The sequence below is a fragment of the Lichtheimia ornata genome (genome assembly GCF_029851405.1).
Source record: "Lichtheimia ornata isolate CBS 291.66 chromosome Unknown scaffold00104, whole genome shotgun sequence".
NCBI classification, from domain to species: Eukaryota; Fungi; Mucoromycota; class Mucoromycetes; order Mucorales; family Lichtheimiaceae; genus Lichtheimia; species Lichtheimia ornata.
Genome location: NW_026695424.1, coordinates 22,398 through 35,785, shown reverse-complemented (window position 1 = coordinate 35,785; position 13,388 = coordinate 22,398). Strand labels below are relative to the sequence as shown.

Below are 13,388 nucleotides of genomic sequence, written 5' to 3'. Positions count from 1 at the left end.
TTGCTATTTGGACCATGTCAAATGAACCATGTCAATTTCAGCACCCGACGTAGACCATGGCACCGTAACCAAAAGAGGCATCATGGGGAGACAGTTATATCTATCGAAAGTAACAAAGTAGCGTGTATGAGTAGTGACTCTTCAAACAACATGATTAGGCTTTACATTTTTATAAGAATCCAACGTATCACAATGAGGACGACGTCAACAACAATGAGAGCAGGATAACAAGAAGCCTTTTGAATGACCACAAGGATCAGCGCTTATTCACAGGTTGCAAGATGTGATACGCACAAACCTTGGACATTTGGCCTTGTAAGCAATCAAAGAAGAATGACAGAGGAAAGAGACGTGTGGGAGTATGATGGGCGGCGACAACATCCTTTTATTGTGCATTGGGCGTGGGTATTCTGTTTGTTGGGGATGATGCATTGATAAATTGATCCATGATCTGATAAAGTGGGTGGGGCGCATATACCAGGATTAAGTCTGAGGAGCCTAGGTGTAATGTTGTATGTGCATACATGGCCAAACTAGGACAGCTGGTAAAATCAATCAAGGAAATCAATCACTTGTACGCCTAATGCAGGTGATGTAATCTATCAAGAAAATCAGCTACTTGTACGCCTAATGCACATCCCCACTATTAAAAAGGTGCCTTACCATGATGTTGTCAACCTACTTTTAATATTGGTATGCGTGTTCGGTAAAGAGCGAGAATGATTGGATCGCCTTTGATATCAGCAACCAATCCCATGGCATTGCTCAATTGTGCTTCGAGTAAAGGATGGTGCAAATAGCAAAGCCCTTACTATCTTGACGAGCATCATTTTGAGGAAGGTCAACGCTACAATCCGTAACTCAGCGCAGCGATTCGTAACTCAGCGACAACAATCATTTAGCATGGATAACTGTAGCTGATGGGCAAGTGATACTCGAAAAAGTGTAAACAGCTACTTTCTATTTTATTCGCCTTCCCTGAATCCGATTGAGAAATGTGGGCCAAAGTATCCGTAAACTGTCTAACGCCCAAGGAAAACCTAGAAGAAGCCTCAAAGATTGTCACTGCAAAAGAATGCCGTGGTTTGGATTCATCACTCTTGGAAGCATTTTATTAGATGAGGAGCATGTATAAACGTATTCCATTATTAGGGTGATTTTGTGATGGCAGGTGAGGATACATGTTTGCATTGATAGATCAAAATGAGCTATCAGCTACTTGAATGTGTTGCGGAATCCGAAATCTGTACGTGTATTTCCAAACCCAAATGATTGCAGAGTGATTCCTTCTCTTTAAAGCGCAATGGTAAGTAATCCCTGCACTATGTTAATGGGGGTGAACAATAGTGGATATGGCGATTGGATGGATGGATGAATACATTCGACATGTGGATGAACGAATAATCAAAGGATGAACGATGGATGATAATGTTACTCGGCTCTAATCCATTTATTTCTTGTACTTGTTCTTTTAGCCTACCAGACTCCACCACAACAGAAAGAAGCGTGGACACGTTTCCGCCGGTCACGGTCGTATTGGTATGTAGACGACATTGACAACAACATCATGTAAAGGGATATCAAAACTCAATAGGGTGGATTGTTTATTGAATAGGCAAGCACAGAAAGCATCCCGGTGGTCGTGGTCTTGCTGGTGGTCAACACCATCACCGTATCAACATGGACAAGTACCATCCTGGTTACTTTGGTAAGGTTGGTATGCGTCACTTCCACTTGAAGCGCAACCAATACTGGCGCCCTGTTGTCAACCTTGACAAGATCTGGTCTTTGGCTGGTGAGGGTGTCCGTGAAAAGTACAAGAACACCGAAAAGGTCCCTGTCATTGATGCTTTGCAAAACGGTTACGCCAAGGTCTTGGCTAAGGGCAAGGTCTCCCAACCCGTTATTGTTCGCACTCGTTTCGTCTCTCGTCTTGCTGAGGAGAAGATCAAGAAGGCTGGTGGTGGTATGTATTCTTCTTTGTCATATAGAGTGGATAAAAGTAGAAACTAATCATGCTTTCTCTTTTTCTAGTTGTCGAGCTCATTGCTTAAAAACCATGTCCTCATGTACGAAATCACCCTTCACAATAAAGGAAACCATGTTCAAAAATCAAATGCACAGTCTATTATATATACAGCATGAACCGGGGAAAGGAAACTACTCTTTGGAAAACTTGCAGATAGGCAACTTGTAGTTATCGAGAACCCAATATCTAAAAAGAGACGCAAGTTCAATCTCGGATCCGTTGTCATCCTCATAGCACGCTTACCTTTGACGCACGCCATCCCAAACACCTTTTTCATCAGCTGTACCGATAGGCATCTCGACGTATTCAGTATTCAAGCCGAATTCATGCAAATCGATCTCGCTCACACGGCAATACACATCATGGAAGAATCGATTGGTTGCACCGAGACCATTGAACCACGTATAGATACCATCGGTGTTGAGCATATTAGGAACGGCATCATGGAACGCACGTAAATCGTCATAAAACTCTACAAGTTGTTCACTTAGTATCCATGGAAACAGTAACCATGTCCGTATATATATGTACCTCCATAAGTGTCGAAAAAGATGCCATCGAATGTCTGAGTGAGGGTGGGTACCACGTCCTGCCATCGTCCAAAGAGAATAGTGACGCCAGGCTTCTTATCCCATCCAAGCTTCTTCATATGAGCGTAAACATCGGGATGAGCTTCGATAATGTAGTGGTTGCGTGGTTTGTACTTTTGCAATTCGTCATCGATCAAGCCCAAACCAAAGCCGACGTTGAGTACATCCAAGCCTTCTCGAGGACACATAACTTTGGCGTGTTCGACCATCAAAGGTGCTTCCCATCCCATCATCACGGCATCGTTGTTCTCATCCATAAGCTTGTTGTCGTCATAATGCAGCTTTTGTTCCAGGTATTCTTGATTGGGCACCTTGTTATCATCCTCCTCATCGTCGTCAGGAAATGCTTTCTTCAAGGCACGGATCAATAACTCGGCACGCGTTCCTTCGGCAATCAACATTTCATAAATGTCATGGTGTCCATTGTTGTATGCAAGCTCGCCTGCTGTAACGTCCTTCTTATCAAGCAAGTTGTATGGATGTCTTTCGCTGAGAAGCCACTCGACCATTTCCTTCTTTCCATGTTCAGCTGCGTGGTGCAAAGGCGTTCGTCCAAGCTCGTCTCCGTTGAAGCAAATGTCAGCATCGTCAGCCTCCAATGCCTTGGCTTTTTCCTAACCAATCGCGTCAGATCATGTGCATGGGGGGAACGATGCTTGTTGTGCCTACCAGATCGCCAGCAATCACAGCCTTGATAAGTTCAAAGCCCTTGTCCAACTCTTCTTGTGTGTAATCATTATCATTTTCTTGTTCTTGTTCGGCAGCTTGCTGTGTAGTGGAGGGGTCCTCAGGTTCCTCAGAACGCTGGCGCTTGGGAGAAGGTTGATCTGACATGGTTGAAAAGAGAGAGAAAGGGATGTCAAATGTTCCAGTTCCCTTCCCCGCTACATAGACTAAAAATTCTGCACCAGTGTGTTATGCATGCATAATAAAGTTGACAACCCCACTTTTGCTTCTCGCTTTACAATCCACATTGACCTCCTAATATCATATCTTCTTTTTGTCATTTATTTGCCAACCAGATGCAGGTATCACTATGTATGAATGCATGGTTCCTTTAAGCCGTCAACTATCAGATACGTATGTACATGGGATGCATCACGCAACATCTTGCAAGGAGGAAGGAAAGCCATGCTTGTTTGTGCCATTGCCTTGAATACCTTAATCATCCTCTATCCCCATCATAACCTTTATCTACGTCTCTATAAATATAAAAACGAGCACTTCAATAAGTCCGTATTGGAAGGATAATGTTCATAATCACGCGGCGATCATCTCTGTGGAAGAACGCGAAGCTGTAGACATACCATAGCCAAACCACCATCTACGCACTACGCCAGGCCGATCTCTTTGGCGAAAACACTGCATGGTTCACTCAAGGCCGCTTCGATACTGACAAGGAATGACATCATTCGTAGTTGCCCAAAGTCATAGATAGTTGATCTTTCCGATCCTCAAAGGGTACATCCCACCAACAAATTCTCACTGATGGTGCCAAAATCGTCATTACAATCAACGCCATTTTCATTGTCTTTCTTCACTCCACTTGCCTTTTTCTTATACACAAAGACCTTCGTTGTTGGTTACTGAAAACCCGAAAAACCATGGCGTGGTGTAGTCGAGTCGTTTCAAAAGGCCAAATGAGCCAACGCCTTTGCGATCGAATCTTGTTGTCTGTACATGTCAATGGAACAGGTGCTGCTATTACATTGGGCTTGGAATGGACTTGTTGCAACAAGCGTGGAGCGGCGGAACAACGAACAAGAGGAGCAACGATATCACCTTGGCTACGGCAATTGCTTATGTATGTTCAGAACTGTATTAATACCTCACAGCCAACAAGAGCACTTTTTTATAATACATTACCTTGATCGAGATGTCGTGAATGGAATAAGGAAAGGAGGGAGAAAAAGAAGAGAAAGCGTTGTCTCAAGTCGTGGAGCAACCGACCCCAAGTTTAAATACCCTACTGCTGTTACACTGAGGCCACTCAATTACCCTATACACACCATCCACCCATCGTCATCATCACCCTCACGATAGACAATAGTTACACGTAAATAAAAGAAATGATCCTCACGTATAGCAAAAGGGTGTGTGTCATTTTATACTTTACATGATAACGATGATCCAACAACAGCCATTACCTTACTACCAAGGTTACCTCGAATCAAGAAAGTTAAATGATGGGAATGATGGACTGGAGCAAGACAATCGTTCGTATGCATTGGATTGGACAACAAAGATGAATGGGAGGAATGGGCTATCAAATGGCAGTTTACGAATAACTTACCAATTTGATTCTTCTGATATTGGATGATGTTTCTGTGTTTGAGCGTTTTTCAGTCAAATCTCATCGGATCAAGAAAGTTGAATGATGGGCATGCTGGGCTGGAGCAGGACAATCGTTCGTATGCATTGGATTGGACAACAAAGCTAAATGGGAGGACTAAGGTTATTAGCTGGCATTTTGAACTATTCCTAAATAGTGTACAAGAATCATGCATCGCCTGTGCTGAATGACTCAAGTTACACAAACACACCCTCTGCATCTTTTGCTCTATTATAGTCATACTACTTTACATTAAACAAATACCACTTCTCATATAACATCACGGTTACAACATAGTAAAAACATAAAGACGCCTGTAACTCTAAACTTTACAATCAAACGTGGGCTCTTTAACAGATCAACGTGCTCGTCGGGGTCAAAGGAATCTTGTGTCAAAGTATGAAGTTCATCGTGGGCGATCCCAGATTTCGCAATGTCGCTACCAGCCAAACTGGATATGGGGGTCGACCTCTTCGACGACGACGACCAAAAAATATTTTTTGGGCTAGTTGCGACATTGAACGCGAAACTTTCACACAAGGTGCTGTTGGCCAAGCCGAGCCCATTGCTCTATTCAAAACCCCACGTTTCATTGTAAAGTTTGGAGATACAGGCACATTTATGTTTGTAAGTGTGATGCTATAAGAAGAGTGGTCTTTGTTCATTGTCAAGTAGGTGGACACTGGCAGAGCAAAAGATGCAGAGGGTCGTGTTGTGTAACACAGCTACGTTTGCATGAATGAAAGGGTCAATGTATAATTACTTTATGGATCATCTAGGAACAGGCATGTATTGCTAGCTAACAGCCACTTTTATCCAATCATCATTGTTGCGAGATCCACTGCATGGGAACGATGCCCCTTCTCTAGACATTCATTTCCATGATTAAAGTAGGTTGATCCGAGCTGATTTGACTGAGCTACGGTCAAAGAGAGATTACATCACTCTGGACATAAAGCACGCTCGATGTAGCTCAACCGATGTAATCTTGTGTGAGCGTAACTCAACCAAATCAGCTCGGATCAACCTACTTTAATCATTGAAATGAATGTCTAGAGCAGGAGCATCGTCCACCTACAATAGAATGCACAAAAGTGGCTATTAGCTGCCAATGTATGACATAAAAGTGAGGGTTGCGTACCTGTCATGCATTGTCCCTGAAGTCCTGACTTTTTAGCTGAGTTATCCAAAGAGGTCCTTCTGCATCTTTGGCTCTCCAGGGTCTAGCTACTTTACATTAAACGAAGACCACTTCTCATATAGCATCACGCTTACAACATAAAGGTGCCTGTATCTCCGAACTTTACAATGAAACGTGGGGTTTTGAATAGAGCAATGTGCTCGGCTTGGCCAACAGCACCTTGTGTGAAAGTTTCGCGATCAAGCTTGCCGATCCCAGATTTCGCAATGTCGCCACCAGCCAAACTGGATCCGGGGGTCGACCTCTTCGACGACGACGACCAAAAAATATTTTTTGGGCTGTTCGCGACATTGAACGCGAAACTTTCACACAAGGTGCTGTTGGCCAAGCCGAGCACATTGCTCTATTCAAAACCCCACGTTTCATTGTAAAGTTTGGAGATACAGGCACATTTATGTTTTACCTATGCTGTAAGCGTGATGGAGTTGCTTTTTCCTAATGAATGGTGTCGGCTGCATTAACGGAAAGATGAAGAGCTGAGTGAAACCGCACGTGGTGGTTACACAAACACGTCCTTGACAGGTTGCTACAGTACACAAATGGATGATGATGGTGATTGCCTTTTGTAAAGGTACGTAAGTGAAACAACATTCAACCATGAAGGTGTGTCAAGGTATGTGTAAAAAGTGATGGTGTCAATGCCCCATTTCGGTGTACCGGTTCAGGTTGCATAAAGTAGATGCCCACATACACGTCTGATGCCGCTCTTTTGCCACAGTAAGCTACATTGGGATCGGTAAATCACGTCCCGAAACTCAATGACTCAATGGAGGGTCACCTTTTCTCTTAACCTCGACCCACTCTTTACGAATGTATACATATCCATTCCTTACAAGGCCGATAATGGAGCTGCCTTTATTCCATCAAAGCTACGGTATAAATCTACAAGCAAGACAAGAACGGTGTATCACTGGTATTACAAATGAAAAATGGGTGGATGGATATTGGGATAATGCTGCTCTAGTGTCATTGTGTTGTAGTTGTAGCATTGCTTCTGGGATAAAGAACCATTGGAGATACTATATCAACAATGTTGGATTGGAAGTAAGGATTACATATGGAATGAGAGGAGTGAGCAATGTGTCATTTTGCTTTGTAAGGTCCCAAGATCCACGATGCAGATCATATGGTTGGATGTCACAAGGGGTTGGTGTTGGTTATCTTGAACAACGAAAATCTCATATGAGCTACCGTAAGCTCCACCCTTGGAAGCACCATAGGCAAAGCGAGCCATAATAATGCACCATCAGTGTATCCTCATTTTCTACTAAAAGCCCTTTGCATCTTTTTATGACCGCAGCCGAGATGTTCATCCATGTGCAGGCACACCATTACATTATGTTACATGGTACCATCAGGTCATAAGCCCATCAAGCGGCTCTGATGAGGTGCCATTGTCGTCTTAATCAGGTTACTTTTTATTGTGTGAACAACATGAGCTTCATCGGGATTCGAATAAAATATGGCTGCAAGAACGATAGTGCCAATACTCGGCTTTTGCATTGCTACACATCTCATATCATGGCCCGTTTCAACGTCGACCCTATTCTCAAAGGTGCCTATTCTGAAGGATCCCGTATATGCCGACACCGATATTAACATGTATAATAGACGTCGATGAGTTTGGCAATGCTCTTTTCGGCAGTGCCCATGCCCATTTACAAAACAACATTGATGACTTTGTTCGCACATTCGACGCAAGTATCCAGCTTCATACGACACGCGCACAGCTTTATCTTTTTGTAAAAGGTCTTCAATCTTATCTATGCTATTATCAATAGGAAACACATCCTGAAAGCGGCACCCGAGTAGGACCAGATGCATTGGCCGTGGCATTTGTTCAGCTTTCCAACTGCAGTCAGAAGCTCCAGGTGCATCAGAAGCAAGATGATGGATGCTGGGATGATCTTGTCAAGTATTGTAAGTAGCTACCATCGAGGATGATGTGGGGTGCTTGATGACTCATGTAACGTTAAAGCACAGCAAACACGTCAAACCATGGACGACCTGGATAAAACATTGAAGGATGCACAAGAAAAACAAAGGATCCAAGGCCCACCATTCGCAGCTGAACGCGAAGAGTACTTGAAGAAGATTCAAGAGGATCGGCAAAAGTTTGAGCGTGAGTTACAGCGTCAAAGGGACAAGATAGAAGAATACTATGCGAAAAGGACACGTGAATCGACATTGAGCAATCTTGTCGGAGCCAAGCAACAATGGTCCTAGTCTTCTTTAAGCCAACAACAATACCCCCATCCTTCATCCATCATTGTAGCATAAGTCAATTGCACACTTACATAATAAAAAGTCATAAGAATATCACTAGTAATGAAGATGCCCTATCAACCCATGAGATCATCGTCCTTTCTACACATACGGATGTTGTCACCCACACATCTCTTTCTTCCATCCTATCCCACCCTGATTGTTGACACCTCCAAAACCCAAGTATGTAGGTATCATGGTTGATCCACATACTATGTAAACCCTTTACATCTTCCTTCAGCTGTATATAATTTCCATTCTTCTTTATTTTTAATCATGCACTGTTGAATAAACCTTAGGAATTCCAGTCCTTAACACAGGAAATACAACACGAATATCATTCAGACAAGAAATTTCTAGCACTTCTAGCTTACGGCATGCCAAGCAACTCAATGCACCTGCTGCTGATATTTTCTCTGCTGTCACATGTAACTCTTTGAGGTTCTTAAACTGGCATAGGGAGTACAGGACTTTATCCGAAATCACCTCGTCAGCATGTAGGGATAAGGTTGTCAATTGAGGACACGTTTCTGCCGCCTTTTTCAAAGCTTTCGCTGATATTTGGGATACTGTCAATGGGAAATCAGCTCGAACATGCAACTCGCGGAGGTTACTCAAACGTTCGATTCCAAACAAAGGTGCTGATCTCGTTGCAGTTGACGTGGCATGGATGTCAAGCTTTTCCAAAGTCGATTCTGTGCCCAACGATTTGTGATGATCCAAAAAGGTAAAAATGGAAGGTGCCACCTGATCTTCATCCGCATAATCCACCACCAATTGCACGTCTTTCAAATGAGAGAGCTGGGTCATGATTTGCATTGTAGTGGCATCTGCTTGTGTTTGTCGTATAGCCACTCGTTCCACATTGGGTGTATGACGCAAGATAAATCCTGGTAATCGTAAAATGGGTCCCATATCATCATCCACCTCCATTGGATCGGGAAAAATCACCACCAGTTGCTTGACATGGTCCAATCGCAAATATGCATTCGCTCGTTGGGGCGCATCCTCTATTTGGGCTTCAATGGTCAATGCCTCAAGTACAGGGCTATAATGCTTCAGGATCGTCACCAAATCTGCAGCTGAAAATGGATCCTCGGGCATATTTTCAAGTTCAAGCTTCATCTTGCCAGGAGAAAGGTTTCCATAGCGTCTTGCAAATCGAGCCCAGGTATTCTTATCTTTGAGATAAGAGTCATCATCATCATCAGGACTAAGCGCACCAAAGCCCACATATCGCAAGGAGGGACAATGATCCAAGAACGTAGCCAATACCATCTTGTCACTGCAACGATTCATCCAGAAGCTTTCCAAACAAGGCAACTTGCTCAATAGCCGTGTCACCACCTCATTGCTGACAGGTGTCTCATCCAACATGTCGAGTTGCAACATCGTAAGGCGAGGGAATGTGGTAGTAGCTGAACCAGCAGATAAATCAGGATCCACACGCATGATGTTCAATGCTGTGAGATGAGGGCATGTATCCAAAACCGATTGTAAGCAGATTGTAGTTGTTGAAGTGGTGGGGCTCTGATAATGTATCTTGAGATGCGTCAATGTATCTCCAACCATGCGTAATCCTTTCATGATCTCTTCAGGTTCAAAAGGTGCAGGATCATTCATATCGTTAGGAAAAACTAATTGCCATAGTGTTGTAAGTTGTCTTATTCACACACACCCATCCATCCTCCTCTACTTACGAGTGACCGACAACTTTTTCAATGATGGGAATGTTACACCTATGGACCAGAGACCTTGAAAAGGTATTCCCCTTAATGTCAACATGATTGAATTGATGAAAGGTGCCAATTGTATCAGGTTTGAAAGGAAAGTGGGCGTCCAGTCATATACGTCTTCGACCTGAACATGCACATAGCCTGCTTCCAGGAACCGCTGACGCCATATCTTGGATACAAACAAAGGCGCATGATGCTTGGTGAACCTGTTGTCTCTCAATGGGCAACCTTCGTGAATCAGTTGCGGGGCAATATGCATCACGATATCCATGGGCAACATGCTGATAAAGTCGATACGTTTGTTGTCGCGTTCCTCGGCATCGTGTTTGGCGCGTTCAAGTTGTGCATAATATGGATCGGATGGTGATGATAGTGTGGATAATCCTTCATTGAAGACGTTGATAGCCATACGCTGGAAACCTCGTTGTGAATAGGCTTCCCCTTGACGCAAGTAGTCAAGGGGCGAGGAAGGGGTGGTGTTGTTGTTGACAGGTGTCGACGACGACGACTCTTTCATACTACTGGAATCATGGTCTTCTGTTGGCATTGCGAATGGAAATTCTTGGGTGGCTCTCAACTCGTGCATTGTTGTTCCTGTGCTGGATTGTAAAAAAGTGGACCGTGTCGAGTACAAGATTGGTAGTGGTGACTTGCTACAAGGTTTTACATGCTAATGAGGTTTAGCTAAGCTATGTCTCAGATGGCGGGAATCCTACTTACTGTTGACAAGCACCACCAAGGAGTGTCAGCGTACAACCAACACAAAAAAGAGAGAGGAGAGAGGAAGCAAGACGCCCTTCTTGAGTGATCCAAGCGTGTGTGTTTGTTTGTGTGTGACCAGAAAACGATGACTGAGAAAGAAACATGCATAATGGCGACGCGTTGATATGATCCACCCACACTACCTGCAATACATAGAAAGGAAGCTTATAGAATAAACAACTATATTTGTGTACTACTAAATGAGAGACTTGATCATGATGTGATCCGTTTCCAATTTGTTCCCAAGCTTAAAGGTGTGAGCACCAACTTTGTAGAAACCTTGCTTTGCATAAAACTTGATGGCATCGGGGTTGTGTTCGTATACACCGAGCCACATGGTCTTTTTGCCCATCTTGGTCGCCATAGCAACGCATTCGGCAAGTAGCTTTTTACCCAGACCCATACCTGCCCGTTGTTTATCGACATAGATTCTTTGCAGCTCAATGGCATCCTCTGGATGGCCCACAAAGTCGTATACATGCTGGGTTTGTCGCATCTGGCAAAATGCCACAGGTTGGTTACTCTCCTGATCGAATGCCATATACGTGGTCACCGCAGGGTCATTCAATTCCTTGGCTTGAATTTCAGGTCTGTAGGTTGAATCCAGGTAGAGAGCAAGATCCTCGGGCGTGTTGTTTTTGGCAAAGGCATCTGTAAACAAACGAGCACCCAGTTCAGAAAGGATCTTGGCATAGGTGGCATCAAGCTTTACAATTTTGGTATCCATGTAGTAGTGTAAGGAAAAGAAAAAGAGAGCAATCGAAAACGTACGCAGGCTTTCTATAAAAGTTTATTGAGCTGATCGACATCGCCACATTTAAATGATAGCAAATGTTTGTGTACGTAGTGCCACATAAATGAAACGTGTGTCTTGATCATTTGACAAAGAATCAATGGACCTTTTATTGCAAATCATTGGTACTGCACTTGCTACTATTACTACTTTTCTTTTTACTTGAAGATCTTGCCGTCAGCAAAGCCATCGACCTCCCAAGCCATGTACTTGTAAATCTCATCCTTTTTCTCCTCATACTGGGAAGGTTCGACCTTGACAAACTCGTACGAATCATAATCAGCGGCATCGTAAATCTCGTAAGGCACTTCTTGACCACGAATGATAAAGTAACCCGAGATGGCATTGTTGTTGTTGGTACCCGTGACGACCATGGAAGCAAAGGCATACTTGCGAGCACGTTCAAGACGAGCAAAGAAACCACCAATCAAATTGTTGGACATGAAGACAAGTGTCAATTCGTCATTGTACTTGTAAGTGGCCTTCCAAATGGACCATCCTTGAGGATCAAAGTGTTCCCAGAACCATTTCATGGCAACATCGGTATCATTGTTACTATACGTGCGTTTCCAGTCATCAAGGACGAAGCTGCTCTTGGGCAAAAGATCCAAAGCAGACTTTGGTTTGGGAGTAGGTTTGGGAGTATCATCAGCAGGAGGAGGAGGAGGAGCTGCGGCCTTCTTCTTTGGCTTTTCTTCCTTCTTGTTGTCTTGCTTGGGAGGTACATTCTTGAGTGCCTTTTCACAATACTTGAAGTCACCAATGACGGACTTAAAGTGAGGCTTGTTGACGAGCGTGTTAAAGTAGCGAATGACGTTCTTGTAGGGGGCACGGAATTCCTTGTCACAAAGCAAATTGAAAGGTCTCACGAGTGAACACACCATCACAATGTCGGCATAAGTGACATCTTCTCCGACAAGATAGGTCTTGGATTCCAGACTCTTGTTCAAAGCACTCAAAGATCGCTGAAGCTTTTGGATGGAACTCTCGACATTGGGCTTGATGTATTGAGCGTAACCGAGAAGGGGTGCAACCCATCCAGACACATGCTGACTGATTTCATTCTCGGAAAAGAGGACCCATTGCTGGATTTCAGCTTGTTCAAGTGGTGTCTTGCCCAAAAGAGGTGAATCCTTTTGCTGTGCGAGGACTATGTATACACGCACATCATCAATCAGTCTATCACTTCATGCAACAAATAAGGGGTGGGGTGGTTACCTACCATAGAGTGTAATAGCACTTGACTCGAATAGATTGGCCTCTTTGCCTTCAAATACAGGAACCTTGCCAAAAGGGAAACGTTGCCAAAAGGCTTCATCACGTTCTTTCATAATATCAAACGATTGAAAGTCGACCTTGACACCACTATACGCGGCCTAAAGTAATGCATGCGCGTTAATGGACGTCTTGGTCATGGAGGGGAATGAGGGAGTGTGTGTGTGATTCACAACGTACCGCGATTTGAACTTTGTACACGTTTGGATTCTCGGGATAGCTTTTGATAACCTATAAATACATGATAAGCATACATATATTGTTTGTTGTGTGTTATACGTACACCAAGAGACATGATGGTTGATAGACACGAAAGAGAAAGATAGTAAACGACTGCGCATTTCAGCTGCATTTTAGTATTTGAGCGGAGCTGATGATCCGATACCTGTGCCCCCAGCCATCGTT

At 43.7% G+C, this 13,388-nt stretch overlaps 6 protein-coding genes across 6 annotated transcripts; 2 read left to right on the top strand and 4 right to left on the bottom strand.

The window, feature by feature from the left end:
* Positions 1-1,303: 1,303 nt before the first annotated feature.
* On the top strand, positions 1,304-2,054 carry O0I10_011911 (uncharacterized protein; the record flags this gene model as incomplete). Its single annotated transcript, XM_058491870.1, has 4 exons — positions 1,304-1,306; positions 1,476-1,539; positions 1,616-1,966; positions 2,035-2,054. The coding sequence occupies 4 exons, from the start codon at positions 1,304-1,306 to the stop codon at positions 2,052-2,054; spliced, it is 438 nt and encodes a 145-aa protein (XP_058337358.1).
* A 106-nt stretch (positions 2,055-2,160) lies between these two features.
* Positions 2,161-3,453, bottom strand: O0I10_011910 (uncharacterized protein; the record flags this gene model as incomplete). The annotated part of the gene is made up of 4 exons (XM_058491869.1): positions 2,161-2,215; positions 2,273-2,501; positions 2,561-3,233; positions 3,289-3,453. 4 exons carry the CDS (start codon positions 3,451-3,453, stop codon positions 2,161-2,163), a joined length of 1,122 nt encoding a protein of 373 aa, XP_058337357.1.
* Positions 3,454-7,673: 4,220 nt separating this feature from the next.
* O0I10_011909 (uncharacterized protein) lies at positions 7,674-8,378 on the top strand (the record flags this gene model as incomplete). The annotated part of the gene is made up of 4 exons (XM_058491868.1): positions 7,674-7,707; positions 7,764-7,849; positions 7,934-8,072; positions 8,131-8,378. 4 exons carry the CDS (start codon positions 7,674-7,676, stop codon positions 8,376-8,378), a joined length of 507 nt encoding a protein of 168 aa, XP_058337356.1.
* Positions 8,379-8,687: 309 nt separating this feature from the next.
* On the bottom strand, positions 8,688-10,700 carry O0I10_011908 (uncharacterized protein; the record flags this gene model as incomplete). Its single annotated transcript, XM_058491867.1, has 2 exons — positions 8,688-10,054; positions 10,118-10,700. 2 exons carry the CDS (start codon positions 10,698-10,700, stop codon positions 8,688-8,690), a joined length of 1,950 nt encoding a protein of 649 aa, XP_058337355.1.
* A 411-nt stretch (positions 10,701-11,111) lies between these two features.
* On the bottom strand, positions 11,112-11,642 carry O0I10_011907 (uncharacterized protein; the record flags this gene model as incomplete). Its single annotated transcript, XM_058491866.1, has 1 exon — positions 11,112-11,642. The coding sequence occupies one exon, from the start codon at positions 11,640-11,642 to the stop codon at positions 11,112-11,114; it is 531 nt and encodes a 176-aa protein (XP_058337354.1).
* A 224-nt stretch (positions 11,643-11,866) lies between these two features.
* O0I10_011906 (uncharacterized protein) lies at positions 11,867-13,278 on the bottom strand (the record flags this gene model as incomplete). The annotated part of the gene is made up of 4 exons (XM_058491865.1): positions 11,867-12,858; positions 12,931-13,084; positions 13,164-13,214; positions 13,267-13,278. The coding sequence occupies 4 exons, from the start codon at positions 13,276-13,278 to the stop codon at positions 11,867-11,869; spliced, it is 1,209 nt and encodes a 402-aa protein (XP_058337353.1).
* Between the last annotated feature and the right edge of the window lie 110 nt (positions 13,279-13,388).